The sequence below is a fragment of the Myotis myotis genome, unplaced genomic scaffold, assembly GCF_014108235.1.
Source record: "Myotis myotis isolate mMyoMyo1 unplaced genomic scaffold, mMyoMyo1.p scaffold_m19_p_13, whole genome shotgun sequence".
Taxonomy (NCBI): domain Eukaryota; kingdom Metazoa; phylum Chordata; class Mammalia; order Chiroptera; family Vespertilionidae; genus Myotis; species Myotis myotis.
This window is the reverse complement of record NW_023416317.1, coordinates 22,175,768-22,191,693: the sequence shown is the minus strand read 5'-3', so window position 1 is coordinate 22,191,693 and position 15,926 is coordinate 22,175,768. Positions and strand designations below refer to the sequence as shown.

At 44.4% G+C, this 15,926-nt stretch overlaps 1 protein-coding gene and 1 long non-coding RNA gene across 5 annotated transcripts in view; one reads left to right on the top strand and one right to left on the bottom strand.

The window, feature by feature from the left end:
* Nucleotides 1-235: 235 nt before the first annotated feature.
* On the top strand, nt 236-13,705 carry CIDEC (cell death inducing DFFA like effector c). Of its 3 annotated transcripts, none has more exons than XM_036332118.1 (6): nt 236-335; nt 1,658-1,735; nt 2,543-2,696; nt 10,663-10,821; nt 10,903-11,090; nt 13,122-13,705. In XM_036332118.1, the coding sequence occupies exons 2-6, from the start codon at nt 1,683-1,685 to the stop codon at nt 13,282-13,284; spliced, it is 717 nt and encodes a 238-aa protein (XP_036188011.1). In that variant the 5' UTR covers nt 236-335; nt 1,658-1,682; the 3' UTR covers nt 13,285-13,705. The 3 variants fall into 3 exon arrangements, with proteins under 3 accessions (XP_036188011.1, XP_036188012.1, XP_036188010.1); XM_036332119.1 differs by lacking the exon at nt 236-335 and adding an exon at nt 366-387; XM_036332117.1 differs by lacking the exon at nt 236-335 and adding an exon at nt 1,305-1,407.
* LOC118668042 overlaps nt 2,692-15,926 on the bottom strand; it is an 18,094-nt gene continuing 4,859 nt past the window's right edge. The window contains exons 2-3 of one of the 2 annotated variants that reach the window (XR_004971498.1): nt 10,651-10,833; nt 2,692-3,063 (exon numbers count right to left, since the gene is read on the bottom strand). This is a non-coding gene — a long non-coding RNA (uncharacterized LOC118668042). Of the gene's footprint in view, nt 3,064-6,658; nt 6,716-10,650; nt 10,834-15,926 lie in introns of those variants that run through there. The other variant, XR_004971499.1, reaches the window with a different exon arrangement.

Below are 15,926 nucleotides of genomic sequence, written 5' to 3'. Positions count from 1 at the left end.
TGTCTGCACTCAGACAGCTAACTCCGGCAATGCTGGAGCCACAACCCACATGGGCCTGTTTTCTGTGCCCTCTGTGCCTGCTGCCATGTCCTGGGCCAGACCCGTCCCAAAGCTGTCGTAACATGCCTCCTGCCCTCCTTTGGGGCATTTTCTGGAAGTCAGACTGGCCTGAAATCCCAAGGGAGAAAGCTGTACACTCACTCCCCATGCTCTTTTCCCCAGCTGGCACTGAAGGCCAGGGGAGGGGCTTCCCCCGGGAGCTGGAAATAAAATGAAGGGAGGGCTGAGCTGAGCAGGGCAGTACTATAAGGAGGTTAGGAGACTGTGAGGGGGAGGTAAGGAGTTTTTTGTTTTGTGGTGTTTTGTTTTTTGGCTCTTGGAGAGCAGGTGAGGTGGGGCTTGGCAGAGTTTTGCTATGGATAGGGAATGGGAGTGAGGAGTGAGGCCCAAACAAGCAGACTTGGATAGTGAACTTTCACAGGCAAGGCAGGTCTGAGGAGCCCTCTTCCCCACGTCTTTAGAAGGAAAGAGTGATTTTATCTGACTGTGGAGGGGGCTTTTCTTCCATGACCGCTCCTTGAGCCCCTTATTCTGTGCCAGGCCCTTGCTGTGCTGGGGGCTAGGATTAGGGAGAACATCTCAGGGCCAGGCACCCCGTGCCTAGGGGGCTAAGACAGAAATAGACACTTGGCTAAGAAGTAGGAAGGGCAGGTTGAAGGGGAAATTCTGTGAGCTGTGTATGAAGGCTTTCCAAGGAGTGGAAAGCAATGCAACTAGGGCTTCAAAGCTACAAACATTTAGCTCTGGGCCAAAGGAAGGCATTGCAGGTGGAGGGGACTGCCGTTTGCATGCTTGGAACATGCAAAGCTGGAGCATGGAGGTTTAGGAGATAAAGTGGTAGCAGATGAGCCCAAAGCTGTCAGCTAGAGCTATACTGTCCAGTATGGTTTCCAGGAGCCATAAGACACCATGGCTATTTAAATCCAGTTAGCATTAAAAATAATTAAAAATCCAGCCCCTTAGGCATCCTAGCAACATTTTAAGTGCTCAATAGCCACATTGGGCTAGTAGCTATGGAAACAGAGAGAAGAGATATGGAACATTCTCCATCATCTCACAAAGTCCCTTTAGTCAGTGGGAAGCCTCAGGAGGGTTTGGATTGCTCAAGGGCCTACGGGAGAGAGCAGGCTTAGCCTGGGCTGCCTGGCCTGTGAGGCCTGACCTGTGATGTCTCTGGACTACAGCTGAGGGAACAGTCCCCAGCAGTGTGAGGTGGTGTGACTCACCTCCTGCCAGCACAAAGTGGACTCTGCCCCCAGGGACAGGAATTAACCAGGCCTGGCGTCTTTAGCTCCAACTTGGGATCCCTGATCAGTGTGAGCAGAGCCAGAGTCAGAGAAACATGGAGTGAGTGGTACTAGGGAGGGTGGAGCAGCTGAGTGGGGCTGAGCCTGGGCACTGAGGGGGTCTCCAACTTGGTCACAGTCGGTGTGCACAGGGCTGGACAGAAAAAAGGCTGGGGAGGGTGTCTGTGAATTGAGAGGGAAGAGCAGGGTGGAAGCTTGCTGGATGGGGGTGGGGTGGTTCTGTGTCAAATGATGAGAGAACGGAAACCCTCCCAGTCCACGGTAATGAGCTGTTTCTGCTTCCTTCCCAGGTCCAATGCAGTCCAGCTGACGAGGATGGAATACGCCATGAAGTCCCTCAGCCTTCTCAACCCCAAGTCCCTCTCCAGGTGAGGAGAGCCGAGGGTGAAAGGGAAGGGGAGCTACCTGAGAGCGGTAGGGCAGAACTTCTCCAATTTCAGTGGCACATAAGTCACTTGTGTGTCTTCGTAAAGTGCAGGTTCTGACTCAGGGGCTCTGTAATGGGACCCAAGATTACCACCACACTGTGCTTGTGCTTTCATTCTTGATCTCATTTCAGCCTCACCAGGACGTTGGGAAGTGGGGATGATTATGCCAAATTAATAGACGAGGGAGCTGGGGCACAGAGTGGATGCTTTCCATTACCTGGCAAATGGATAGCGGGGCCAGGATTCTAACTCTGCCTGCCTGACTCCAAAACCCAGGTTCCCTCCACTCCGTTGGTCCTACATTGTGTTATGTCAGAGCACAACAACACCTTACACTGACGTCAGCTTCGCCACTTTATCTCACTTTACAGGTGAGAAGAGTGAGGCCAAGAGAGGAAAGTGGAATTGGGGGAATGTGGGGTGGGTCTTCTATCACTGTTCCCCCTCATGGTCTGAGAACCCGCAGAGTCAATATCACTTGGGAATTTTTCAGACACATAGAATCTCACACTCCACCCAGACCTACTGAATCAGAATCTGCACTTCACCAAGATCCCCACAGGACTTGGATGCCCATTAAAGTCTCAGATGCACTGATGTGGCTGACTTTTGAGTAAGACTATCTAGAGCAGGCCTGGTGGGTGGTAGGGGAGGAGGAATATGGTGAACTCAGCCTACAGGGATTGCTATGGGGTGAGAGCTGGGAAGCAGCAGGCAGCTTATTCTAATGCCCCAAACCACCCCCAGGTATGTGGCAGTGAGCACCTCGGTGGTCACCCAGCAGCTGCTGTCGGAGCCCAGCCCGGAGCCCCTCAGAGCCCGGCCCTGCAGAGTGAGCACCCAGGACCGGAGTGTGCGGAAGGGCATCACGGCACACAGCCTGGAGGACCTCCTCCACAAGGTGAGGGGCAGGCCTGACCTCTGCACAGCCCAGCCACTGGGACCTTGGCTCAGAGTTGGCCCTGCCTGCTGCCTCTGTCCTCCAGGTCATGAGCTGCAAGTTCAGTAAGGATGAAGTTCATGGCTTACATGGCGAAAAGATTTCCTTTCTCAGGCCAGGTCAAGTGGGTTGGTAGTGCCTGCCTGGAGTGCTGTACAGTTGATTAGTGTTGTCTGTCCGTTGACAGGGGGAGGGCAGTATATTGCTTTCCTATATGTTGATATGTTGATATGATGATCAGTGGTATTTTCAGAGCATAATTGCTCCCTGGAAGGATCCTTAGGTTGCCTTTTACAGTCGTTCTTAAACTTGTAGAAGTGCCGGGAAGCTGGGGAAATGGGCAAGATTTTAGACATTCCCTTCTCCATCTCCTCCCTTCAGCCAGGGCAGTTCTCCTCAGTCTGTTCCCTATACTGACCTTCCACATAAGGATTTTTTAAATAGCTGTAGAAGGCTTTCTTCAAACTGTTAATCAGGGAAGCTTCCAGGGGAGAAAACCAAGGATATACAACGCTTGTGGATGGTAGTCACAGCAGGCAAGAATGACACCCTTCCCCATTTCCAGCTTCCTCTCCACTGCTTGGGGGTATCTTCCTCCGTTGCCCGGCCTACAGCCTCATCTGTTCTGGCTCCATATTAGTCATGCGCTTCACTGCCCCACTAGCTTATCAGCTCCAGGGGGTGGGATCCTGCTCATCTGCAAGTCCAGGTGCCTGACACAGATCAAATGTTTGAATTAGGCTTCCAATTACTAGTCTGTTTAACATATCGAAATCATAGCTCACCCTAGCTGGTTTGGCTCAGTGGATAGAGTGTCAGCCTGCGAACTGAAGGGTCCCAGGTTCAGTTCCAGTCCAGGGCACATGCCTGAGTTGCAGGCTCCATCCCCAGTAGAGGATGTGCAGGAGGAAGCTGATCACGGATTCTCTCTCATCATTGATGTTTCTATCTCCCTCTCCCCTCCTGTCTGAAATCAATAAAAAAGTATTAAAAAAAAATCATAGCCGACCTAACCCTCTATTCTAGGTTCTCTCCCCCATTTCTCTGAATTAGGCCCAGTCTTCCTGGAAGCCAATTTCCCCTCCCTTGTAAGGCTTCCGGTTGTGCCAGACTGCATTTCTTGTGCCTGGAATCAAAAGGGCTCCTTCACACTTGAGTCTAGACCAGCCGTGGGCAAACTATGGCCCGCAGGCCGGATCCGGTCCATTTGAAATGAATAAAACTAAAAAAAAAAAAGACCGTACCCTTTTATGTAATGATGTTTACTTTGAATTTATATTAGTTCACACAAACACTCCATCCATGCTTTTGTTCCGGCCCTCTGGTCCAGTTTAAGAACCCATTGTGGCCCTAGAGTCAAAAAGTTTGCCCACCCCTGGTCTAGACTCTGCACTATTTTTCATACTGAGGTTCAGGGACCACCTTATGCATTACAATGGCCTTGTTAACACATGGCTTCCCAGACTTCTCCCCCTGAGACTGATTAGGTCATGAGTGGGGCACAGGAATTGTCATTTTAGCAGATTCTTCAGGAGATTCTTATAGCCACTGAGTTTGGGAATTCCTAGTCAGAGCCCTAACTGCAGAGGATGCAGGGAGGGACAGCTTTCTAAGATGGATCATAGGTCAGAAGTGAAGTCTACTTGGAATTAGGAAGACATCCTTCTATCTAGACTAACTTTCCAAATTTGGCAACAGAAAGAAAGGAGCAGAGAAAATGAGAGGAGAGAGGGTAAGGAGATATGGTTGGGAGAGACCAGGGTATGAAGTCCTTTATTGGCCATGGCAGAGAACAGTTGGGTTTCATGTTAAAAGAAAAGCTCTAGCTGGTTTGGCTCAGTGGATAGAGCGTTGGCCTGCGGACTGAGGGGTCCCAGGTTCAATTCTGGTCAAGCGCACATGCCAGGGTTGCGGGCTCAATCCCCAGTAGGGGGTGTTCGGGAGGCAGATGATCAATGATTCTCTCTCATCGTTGATGTTTCTATCTCTCTCTCTCCCTCTCCCTTCCTCTCTGCAATCAATAAAAATACTTAAAAAAAAAAAAAAGATAACAGAAAGCCATTGGGGGATTTTTTAAAATGAAAACTAATTTTGAAACAATCTCAAACTAACAAAATTTGCAAGAGCAATGAAACTTCCTGAAGCACTTGAAAGCAAGTTGCCGACCTAATGCTTGTCATTCTTGGATACATCAATGTGTGTTTTCTCCAGACAAGGATATTCTCCTATATAATCACAATACAACCATCAAAATCAGGCAAAATACAATATTATATAACTACCATTTGATCTTGAGACTACATTCAAGTGTTTGCAATTATCCTAATAATGTGCTTTGTAGCAAAAGGACCCAGGTCAGGATCAAGTGTTCTATTTAATTGTGAATCTCTCTTTTTAAAAAATTTTTAATTTATTTATTTTAATTAAATCTTTATTGTTCAGATTATTACATTTGTTCCTCTTTTTCCCCCCCATAACTCTCCTCCTCCCAGTTCCCGCCCCACCCTCCGCCCTCACTCCCCACCCACTGTCTTCATCCATAGGTGCACGATTTTTTTTTTTTTTTAATATATTTTATTGATTTTTTACAGAGAGGAAGGGAGAGAGATAGAGAGTTAGAAACATCGATGGGAGAGAAACATCGATCAGCCGCCTCCTGCACATCTCCTACTGGGGATGTGCCCGCAACCCAGGTACATGCCCTTGACCGGAATCGAACCTGGGACCTTTCAGTCCGCAGGCCGACGCTCTATCCACTGAGCCAAACCGGTTTCGGCAGGTGCACGATTTTTGTCCAGTCTCTTCCCGCATCTCCCACACCCCTTTCCCCCCCAAGAATAGTCAATCCATTCCCTTTCTATGTCCCTGATTCTATTATGATCCCCAGGTTATTTATTCACTTGATTCTTAGATTCACTTGTTGATAGATGCATGTTTGTTGTTCATAATTTGTATCTTTACCTTTTTCTTCTTCTTCCTCTTCTTAAAGGATACCTTTCTTATTTGGTGATGGACTCCTTTAGCCTTTCCTTATCTGTGAAGCTCTATATCTGACCTTCAATTCTGAATGATAGCTTTGCTGGATAAAGTAATCTTGGTTGTAGGTTCTTGGTATTCATCACTTTGAATATTTCTTGCCATTCCCTTCTGGCCTGCAAAGTTTCTGTTGAGAAATCAGCTGACAGTCGTATGGGTATTCCCTTGTAGGTAACTGAGTTTCTTTCTCTTGCTGCTTTTAAGATTCTCTCTTTGTCTTTTGCTCTTAGCATTTTAATTATGATGTGTCTTGGTGTGGTCCTCTTTGGATTCCTTTTGTTTGGGGTTCTCTGCGCTTCCTGGACCTGTAAGTCTATTTCTTTCACCAGGTGGGGGAGGTTTCTGTCATTATTTCTTCACATAGGTTTTCAATATCTTGCTCTCTCTCATCTTTTGGCACCCCTATAATTCTGATGTTGGTACGCCTGAAGCTGTCCCAGAGGCTCCTTACACTATCTTCATATTTTCGGATTCTTTTTTCATTTTGCTTTTCTGGTTGGGTGTTTTTTGCTTCTTCGCATTTCAAATCTTTGCCTTGATTCTTGCGCTCCTCTGATCTGCTGTTGGGAGTCTGTATAGTATTTGTTATTTCAGTCCGTGTATGCTTAATTTCTAGTTGGTTCTTTATCATAACATCGAGGGTCTCATTAGATTTCTTGAGGATCTCACTACATTTATCGGCGGCTTCTAGACAGTTCTTAAGAGACCTTAAAAGTGTGGTTCTGAACTCAATATCCTCCATTGACAGTTTTGTCCTGTTTCTTTGTCTCCGCATTTTTTATGCTTTCTTGGTGCACCCCCTAGTGGTCTTTGTGCGCAGTCTTGTTGTAGTTAAGCCTTGATTGTTGTTGGCAATACCGGGGGTGATTTGACCTCCAGGCTAACTGGCTATGAGAGTCCGCTGTGTCTGCAGTGGGAGAGCTTCTGTGCTGGATCTCTAGGGCCTAATTTATTTATTTTAAAGAGAGAGAGAAATGAAGAGGAAGAGACAGAGACATTGATTTGTTGTTCCATTTATTTATATATTGATTAGTTGATTCTTGTATGTGCTCTGACCCGGGATTGAACCCACAACTTTGGTGTATTGGAGGATGCTCTAACCAACTGAGCTACTGGCCATGGAATTTCTCTTTCTCTCTCTGGCTTAATCCTCACCCAAGGATAATTTCCCATTGATTTTTAAAGAGAGTAGGAGGGAGGGAGAGCTAGAGAAACATTGATGTGAGAGAGACCTGCACCAGGGAGAGACCTGCAACCCAGGTACCTGCCCTTGACTAGGAATTAAACCCGTCACCCTTTGGTGCACTAGCTGATGCTCTACCACTGAGCCACACTGGCCAAAACTGTGCACCTCTTTAGTCTCCTTCAGTATGAAACAGTTCCTCAATTTCCTTGGCATTCATGACCTTTACTATTTTGAAGATTAAAAGCTAGTTATTTTGTTTATGCTTCTTTAGTTTAGAATTATTTAATTGCATACAATTTTGATTTGTCACATTACTGTTTAACTTTGAATATTTGAATAAAAAGGTATGGTCAGGGCCCTGGACAGGTAGATTAGTTAGTGGGAGTGTTGTCCCAAATACTAAGGTTGAGAGTTCAATCCCCAGTCAGAGCACATACAAAAATAAGTGGAACAACTCTCTCTCTCTCTCTCTCTCTCTCTCTCTCTCTCTCTCTCTGTAAAAAAAAAAAAGTTTTTAAAGGTACAGTCAGGCTTCTCTATATAAAGTTATTATTTTTTCCTTTCTGTTAATTATTTTCTAGGGAAGTACTTTGCACTAAGTAAAATCTCATTCTGCATCTAAATTTCAATTTATTTACTTATTTATATCAAAAAGACTCAAGTATCATCACTTAAATGGGATATAAGGATGGTAACAGATTATTTATTGATGCTCAAATTTTCCCAGACTTGGCCAGTGAGACTCCCTTCAGCCCTATTTCTGTGTTGTGCTTTCTGACTTTCTGGCACAACAAGGTATTACAGGCTCATCTTGTATTTTTCCTGCCCTAGCCCTAGAGTTCACCATTTTTTTCTAAGAAGGTCTGTTTCACTGTAGTGAAGAATGGTATTCAGAAACCAAGATCTGGGAGCTAGGTGTGTTCATTGCTGTTGGTGTGTTGCTCATCCCAGGCCTATATTAAAGGATTTTAAGCAGAAAAATATGTTCTCTAACAAATCCAAGAAAAGTAAAGTGAAAATTCTACTATTCCAAGAGAATTAACGGTGTGACTGTGACTGTCCTAAATAGCCTATCCTTATATATAACTTAAATGGGGTCATGTAGTATAGAGCTGACTTTTCATCCTATAACATGTCATGGGTCTCTTTCCATTTTAATTAGTATAGTATAAATTTTAGTAAATGCACACTACGGACTATGGACTCTGCCAAATGACTTATGTGTAGCATTTCTTATCATCATCACCTTGAGGTAGTTACAATTATTCCCATTTTCTAGGGGCAGAGGCCAAGTTTATTCACTGGATTTAAACCTACGCTATCATCTCACACTTTTGCATTTAATTATTGTGAGGGTTCTAATGTACTTGCCTCAACTTTTTAGATTATGAAGCTAGTTTAGAGAAATTAGGTGACTTAAGTTCAGAACAATGAAGTAGAGAAGCTAGAATTCAAACTATGTCTCTTTATCGCTAGAGTTGCACTATCCAATGCAGTAGCTACTAGTTATATGTGGTTACTAAATTCTTGAAATTTATCTAGTTGAAATTGAGATGTGTTTACATATAAAGTGCATATAAGCCGAAACCGGTTTGGCTCAGTGGATAGAGTGTCGGCTTGCGGACTGAGGGGTCCTGGGTTCAATTCCGGTCAAGGGCATGTACCTGGGTTGCGGGCACATCCCCAGTGGGAGATGTGCAGGAGGCAGCTAATCGATGTTCCTCTCTCATAGATGTTTCTAACTGTCTATCTCTCTCCCTTCCTCTCTGTAAAAAATCAATAAAATATATTTTAAAAAAAAAATAAAGTGCATATAAGATTTTGAAGACTTAATATGGAAAAAATGTAAAATCTTATAAAATTTTTATCTTAGTTATATATATTTTAGATTGAGTTAAATATATTACATGTAATTCTACCTGTTTTTAATGTGGCTATTAGAAATTTTATTTATTTATTTATTTATCCTCACCAGAGGATATTTTTCCCATTGATTTTTCGAAAGAGTGGAAGGGAGGAAGGGGGAGAGAGAGAGACACACATCAATGTGAGAGAGACACATCAATTGGTTGCCTCTCCGAGGTGCCTAGACAGGGATCAAACTTGCAACCCAGGTACATGCCCTTCAGTGCACTGGGTCGAAGCCCTATCCACTTAGTAACACTGGCCAGGGTATGCTATTAGAAAATTCAAATCAATGGAATAGAATTGAAAGTCCAGAAATAAACCCATGTATCTATGGTCAATTGATTTTTTTACAGGGTGCCAAGACTATTCATAGAGAAAGAATACTCTTTTCAACAAATGGTGGTGGCACAATGGGATAACCACATGCAAAAAATAAAATTGGATCCCTACCTCACACTATGTACAAAATTAAGTCAAACTAGATTAAAAAGCTAAATGTAGATCTAAAACTATACAACCCTTAGAAGAAAACATAGGTGTAAATCTTCATGACCTTGGTTTCTTAGATATGGCACCAAAGCACAACCAACCAAAAAGGGGAAAAATCAACATTAAAAACTTGTTTTGCATCAACAGACACTATGAAAAAATGAAAAGACAATCCACAGAATGGGAGAAAATATTTGTGAATCACATATCTCATAAGGATCGAGTATCCAGACTATATAAAGAACTCATAACTCAATAATAAAAAGACAACCTATTTAAAAATGGACAAAGAATTTGAGTGGATGTTTCTGTAAAGAATGTAACACAAATGGGTAACAACACAGAAAAATGTATTCAACATCTTAGTCATTAGGGAAATGTAAATCAGAATCACTTCATTCCCAATTGCCTGACTAAAATAAAAGATAGACAATAACAAGTGTTGATGAGGTTGTGTAGAAATTGAAATCCTCATACATTGCTGGTGGGAATATAAAATGATGCAGCTGCTTTTGAAAGCAGTTTGGTAGTTCCTTAAAAAGTTAAACATGGGGTCAACTATATGACTCAGAAGTGTCACTCCTAGGTATATACCCAGGAAAACAGGAAATATATTTTCACCCAAAAATTTGTATAGGAATGATCATAACAGCATTATTCGTGATACTCAAAAAGGGAAACAATCACAGGTCTATCAATTGATGAATCAATTAAAAATGTAGTATATCTATATTTTAGAATATGATTCAACCATACAGAGGAGGGAATCATGTTGCAACATGGGTGAACCTTGAAACATACTAAGAAGCCAGTGTAAAAAGACCACATAATGTATGATTCTGTTTACATGAAATGTCCAGAACAGCCAAATCCTGTAAAGTAGAAGTTGTTATGGATTGGGAAATGGGGAATGACTACTAATGGGTACTGGGTTTCTTTTGATTCTGAAATTAGGTAGTGGTGGTGGTTGCATAACTTTGTGAATGTAGGGGAAAACACTAAATTCTATACTCTAAAAGGTCGAATTTTATAACATATGAATTATATCTCAATAGAAATTTACACATGTAACTTCCATTATATTTTTACTGGACAGCACTCTTCTAGAATATTAACCATGATGCCAGGTACCAAGAGATACCACAATACAGTCTTTGGATGGTGGTCTCACAGAAACAGCCTGAGCTGCAGTCCCATTCCATAGACTCTGGGCCACTTGCTCTTTCCCTATGATGTGATGTGGGTCTTCCCTATACCAGCTCTGTGGCTGCGTGGGGTGGCAGAAGCATCACTAACCTTATTCCCCAGGTCCGGGACACCCTGATGCTGGCAAACAAGCCCTTCTTCCTGGTGCTGGAGGAAGATGGCACAGTGGTAGAGACAGAAGAGTATTTCCAAACGCTGGCAGACGACACAGTGTTCATGGCCCTCCAGAAGGGGCAGAAATGGCAGCCCCCATCAGACCAGGTGAGGTGCCACCTGTGGAGGGAGAACATTGGGAATCAGAAGTCCTTGAGGGGTGCCAACCACACACTTGTCTTGATTCAGGGCTCTAGGTACCAACTCTCCCTCTCCCATAAGCCTGCCAAGAAGATCGACGTGGCCCGAGTAACCTTTGACCTGTACAAGCTGAACCCACAGGACTTCATTGGCTGCCTGAATGTAAAGGCAACTCTCTATGGCACATACTCCCTTTCCTACAATCTTCATTGCTATGGGGCCAAGCGCGTCATGAAGTGAGTAAATTGGGATTCGCTGGGGGCAGGGTGGGTATGCAGCAATGGAGAGCCCCTATCTGCTCACATGGACCTCAGCCTTTTAGGGCCTGGAACTGGTATTGATGCTGACAAAGCATGACAGCATGTGCTAGATCTTACGGCTGAATTAGTGCTTTACATTTCACTCATGTATGCCAAAGGGGTACACATACTCCTCCGGGTAGAACTGGGATATATTTAGTTTTTCTAATTATCTTCTATTATAATAATTATTTTTTTTTCACTTAAAATAGTAAATTTTCCTAAGTAGTCTTCTAATCTGTTAAAAATGAACATGTGTCAGAGAGTTTATTGAATTCACTAATTAATGAGAGAAAAGAAGTTACAATCAGTTCCAAGGAGAATTCAAAACCCCACCCATATGTATGTTCATCAAGAATGTTGAAATAGCCCTATCTGGTTTGGCTCAGTGGATAGAGCGTTGGCCCAAGGACTGAAGGGTCTGGGATTTGATTCTGGTCAAGGGCATGTACTTTGGTCCTGGGCTTGATTCCCAGTAAGGGGCGTGCAGGAGGCAGCTGATTGATGTTTCTCTCTCATCTAACTCTCTATTCCTCTCTCTTCCTCTCTGTAAAAATCAATAAAATATACTTTTAAAATATATTTTTTATTGATTTCAGAGAATTTCAAAGTATTTTTATGTGTAGATGTTTATGGTTCTAATTATTTTTCTGCCCTCCACCCCTACCTCCACCAGAATTTGTTTATTTATTTATTTATTTTTAGAGACAGAGGAAGGGAGAGAAAAAACATTGATTGGTTGTTCCACTTATTTATGCATTCATTAGTGGCTTCTTGTATGTGCCCTGACCGGGGATTGAACCCGCAATCTTAGCATATCGGGACTGACCAGGGTCTCCACCAGAATTTATTAAATGAAGGTTAATAGAAGACAAGTTTTAAAATCAACCAGGAAGTACTTATTTTCCTTTTGTTTTCCCCTCCCTGATCCCCCCTGGGACTGACACCACTAGTGACTCTCACCTATCTTTTAAACAGATTTGGCTAAGAACTTAAAGTAGTCAAGCAGCCGAAACCGGTTTGGCTCAGTGGATAGAGCGTCAGCTTGCGGACTGAAAGGTCCCAGGTTCGATTCTGGTCAAGGGCATGTACCTGGGTTGCGGGCACATCCCCAGTAGGAGATGTGCAGGAAGCAGCTGATCGATGTTTCTCTCTCATCAATGTTTCTAACTATCTCTCTCCCTTCCTCTCTGTAAAAAATCAATAAAATATATTTAAAAAAAAAAAAATAATAAAGTAGTCAAGCAGTCAACCAGTTACTCTTGACCCCACATTTCCCCTATTCTTCTACACATCAGACCCCATGTTAAGTGATTGATGCTGTTTCAACCTCCTAACCCTGTGTGGGATCACTATGATCCCAGGGTCCACAAGAGATGCTGTGAAGGGCAGAGTTATGATCTTCATGTTTTGTAGGTCAATATAACATCATCTACATAACATGAGATGTAGACCATGTTATATTGGTTGGTCCAAGTAGTATTACAAAAATAATAGGTCTTGTTGGATCCAAGGGTCTCGGGTTCAATTCCTGGTCAAGGGCATGTACCTCGGTTATGGTTCAATCAGTTCAATCAGGGTACATGCGGGAGGCGACCAATCAATGTGTCTCTCACATCGACATTTCTTTCTCTCTCTCCCTAGCCCCTTCTCCCTCCCTTTCACTCTCTCTAAAAATCAATGGAAAAAATATCCTCCGGTGAGGATTAAAAAAATAAATTAAACAAACAAACAAATAAATGGCCTTGTTAAATGAGCTTGAATTTTTGGACATTTCAATTAAGGTACAATTGCAGGTAATGCCTGTAGGCCCTTTCCCATTTGCTGGGGGAAGGCAGCATCTGTTCCTATTTGCATATCACTCTGCAAGTTATGAAATTAGTAAGGGAGCATGGGGAGGAGCATTTAGGAGATGCAGCCAGGAGTTTTCTCTGTATTTTAACTCTACTGCCTTCTCATTCCACCCAGGGAAGCTCTTCGCTGGGCCCTCTTCAGCATGCAGGCCACGGGCCACATGCTGCTCGGCACCTCCTGTTACATGCAGCAGCTTCTGGATGCCACAGAGGAGGGGCAGCCCCCTAAGGGCAAGGCCCCATCCCTCATCCCGACCTGTCTGAAGATACTGCAATGAAGGCCTAAGTCCTCGAAGGCCTTCTCCAGCCAAGGACTAGCCCGGGAACCCCATGCTCAGCTGGTAGCGCCCACAAGCCTGGCAGTTAAAGAGCTTCTTACCTCCGTACGTCTCCCTCACCCACACAGGACTATGAATGTGGAAGCAGGGCGGAGGGCTGGAAGCCTGGGATGGATGGCCAAAGGAGAGTTGAGGGTTTTTGTCCGGGCCTAGCTCCTCCCTGTCCAAGGTAGCTTAGCTGACCAAGACTGGTCGCCAGCAGGCTAGGCACGAAGTCTGCGCCTCGGCTACCGGTCCTCACATGCTGTACTTTCATCACACTCCCTACCTCCTGGCCCCCATACCTAATACTCCTGAGTGAACTGTCAGGCCCATTAGTATATGATATTAGAGAGTTGGCAATAAATGGTTCCTGCTGATAGCATCTTTGCCTGTGTTCTTTGGAGATGAGTTCTATCTGGAAGGTTGAACAGGTCTAAAGGAAAAGAGGAATCTATTGTCAAACCAGTCTCCAACATATGGGGTTACAGGAAACAGCACTTTTTCTGCCAAAAATGTCTGCTGAATCAGAGACTTGAGCAAACCATATAATCCATACACTAAGTAACAATTTACAAAAGAAATTTGCCTATCAGAAGGGTTTTGATTGGCAGGGTGGGATTAAGGCACTCTTCTAACTTCTCACTGTTGAATTTTATTACAACCTTTTAAGTGTTTAGGTGGTAAAGCACTAACCAAGCTGTAACACGGCTCTCAATCAATGCCTTCCCTAGCTTGGCAGACAATTCAGAACTTTCAGCCTCAGGATTTCAAAACAAGCTGTTAGGTAGCCACAAAGAATATTAATTTCTCATCAGTGTGAGCTGGCATTTTTCAATATAGGACAAGTCAAACAAAACAAGCAAAAAGTGTTTGCAGGTGACCATGCTTTAGTCTGTAACTCTCAGAGTCAACAAAGTGTCCTTCCTGACCCTTACTTAAAGTCTATTTGGGTTTATTAAGAACAAAGACAAAGGCCTGGGTTACCACAGCTAGAGTTGGAGAGTTAATGCTGGCAGCTGACCCATACCCTGCAGCATGTGTGGGAGGAGCTGCCAGAGCCAGCAGAACACTTTCTCTTCTGGGCTTTCCTGCTCTTTTTGCAGTTATGGCCGGGGCTTGGCTCAGTGCCATCCTGGCTCCATGGGGTGGGCCTTCTCACATGGAGGCACATTGTTTGTATGAGCACAGAAGCTGTTTCTGGTCACCCTTGGCTGAGTCTGCGGCCTACCTGTTCCTGCTGTAAAGTCAGTCATACACTGAGTTGGGCTGGGGGTGGAAGAGGCTTGGACTCTGTCTCCACTCCCCCTCCTTCTGAGATTCAGAGCTTCACAAAGGAGTATTGAGTGACTGACTCTTGACACTGAGCCCTCCCAGCCCAGGAAAACTTAGGTCTTCCTTTTCTTCAAGGAGCGTGGAGATTAATGGGGTCACACCAGCAGTGGGCAGTGAATAGGAGAAGGCAGGCCTTGATGAGTCTGGGGCATGTGGAGGGAAAATTTGAAAGAATGTAGGAGCTCAAGTCTCAACAGGGCCAGCAGCCAGTCCAAGTAGAGGCATGGTCCCCTCGGGGGCCAGTGGAGGAGGTCCGCTGCAGTTAGAGCAGGCTGCGTCCCAGCCACTCAGCCTTAGTCTTTCCATCTTGCTCAAGCTGGCACAGGCGGCCTTTCCAAAGAAGGATCCTAAAATACCGCGGGGCCTACCCTGACTGGGTAGCTCAGTTGGTTAGAGCATCATCCCCATACACCATGGTTGGGGGTTCGATCCCCAGTCAGGGCACATACAAGAATCAATCTATGAATGCATAAATAAGTGGAACAACAAACTGATGTTTCTCTCTCTCTCCTTTCCTCTCTTTCTCTAAAACAAATAAATAAAAATTTAAAATACCATGGGACTTGCCCTAGCCGGTTTGGCTCAGTGGATAGAGCGTTGGCCTATGGACTGAAGGGTCCCAGGTTTGATTCCAGTCAAGGGCACATGCCTAAACTGTGGGCTCAAGTCCCCAATAGGTGGAGTGCAGGAGGCAGCCTATCAATATTCTCTCTCGTCATTGATGTTTCTATCTCTCTCACGCCCTCTCCCTTCCTCTCTGAAATCAATCCTATATAATAAAAGGGTAATATGCAAGTTGTCCTCTCGACCTGAGTTCAACCAGAGGGCGGGGCTGTCCCGCCAATCCCCTGTGGCCCTTACCCAGGTCTGCCTAGCCAGATCACCCTGATCGGGGCTGTCCGGCAGACCACACCTGTGCATGAATTCGTGCACTGGGCCTCTAGTAATAAATAAAAAAATACCATGGGACCTATGACAAAGCACAGTAATGTCCAAGTCCCAAACAAGATAAAACCACACCACTTGCATTATTATTTTTTTTTTATATATTTTATTGATTTTTTACAGAGAGGAAGGGAGAGAGATAGAGAGTTAGAAACATCGATGAGAGAGAAACATCGATCAGCTGCCTCCTGCACATCTCCTACTGGGGATGTGCCCGCAACCAAGGTACATGCCCTTGACTGGAATCGAACCCGGGACCTTTCAGTCCGCAGGCCGATGCTCTATCCACTGAGCCAAACCGGTTTCGGCAACCACTTGCATTA

Coding starts and splice junctions, on each gene's coding strand:
- CIDEC (XM_036332117.1), top strand. Junction 2,697..10,662: donor TGGAGGACCTCCTCCACAAG/GTGAGGGGCAGG, acceptor CTTATTCCCCAG/GTCCGGGACACCCTGATGCT. Junction 11,091..13,121: donor GGGGCCAAGCGCGTCATGAA/GTGAGTAAATTG, acceptor CATTCCACCCAG/GGAAGCTCTTCGCTGGGCCC.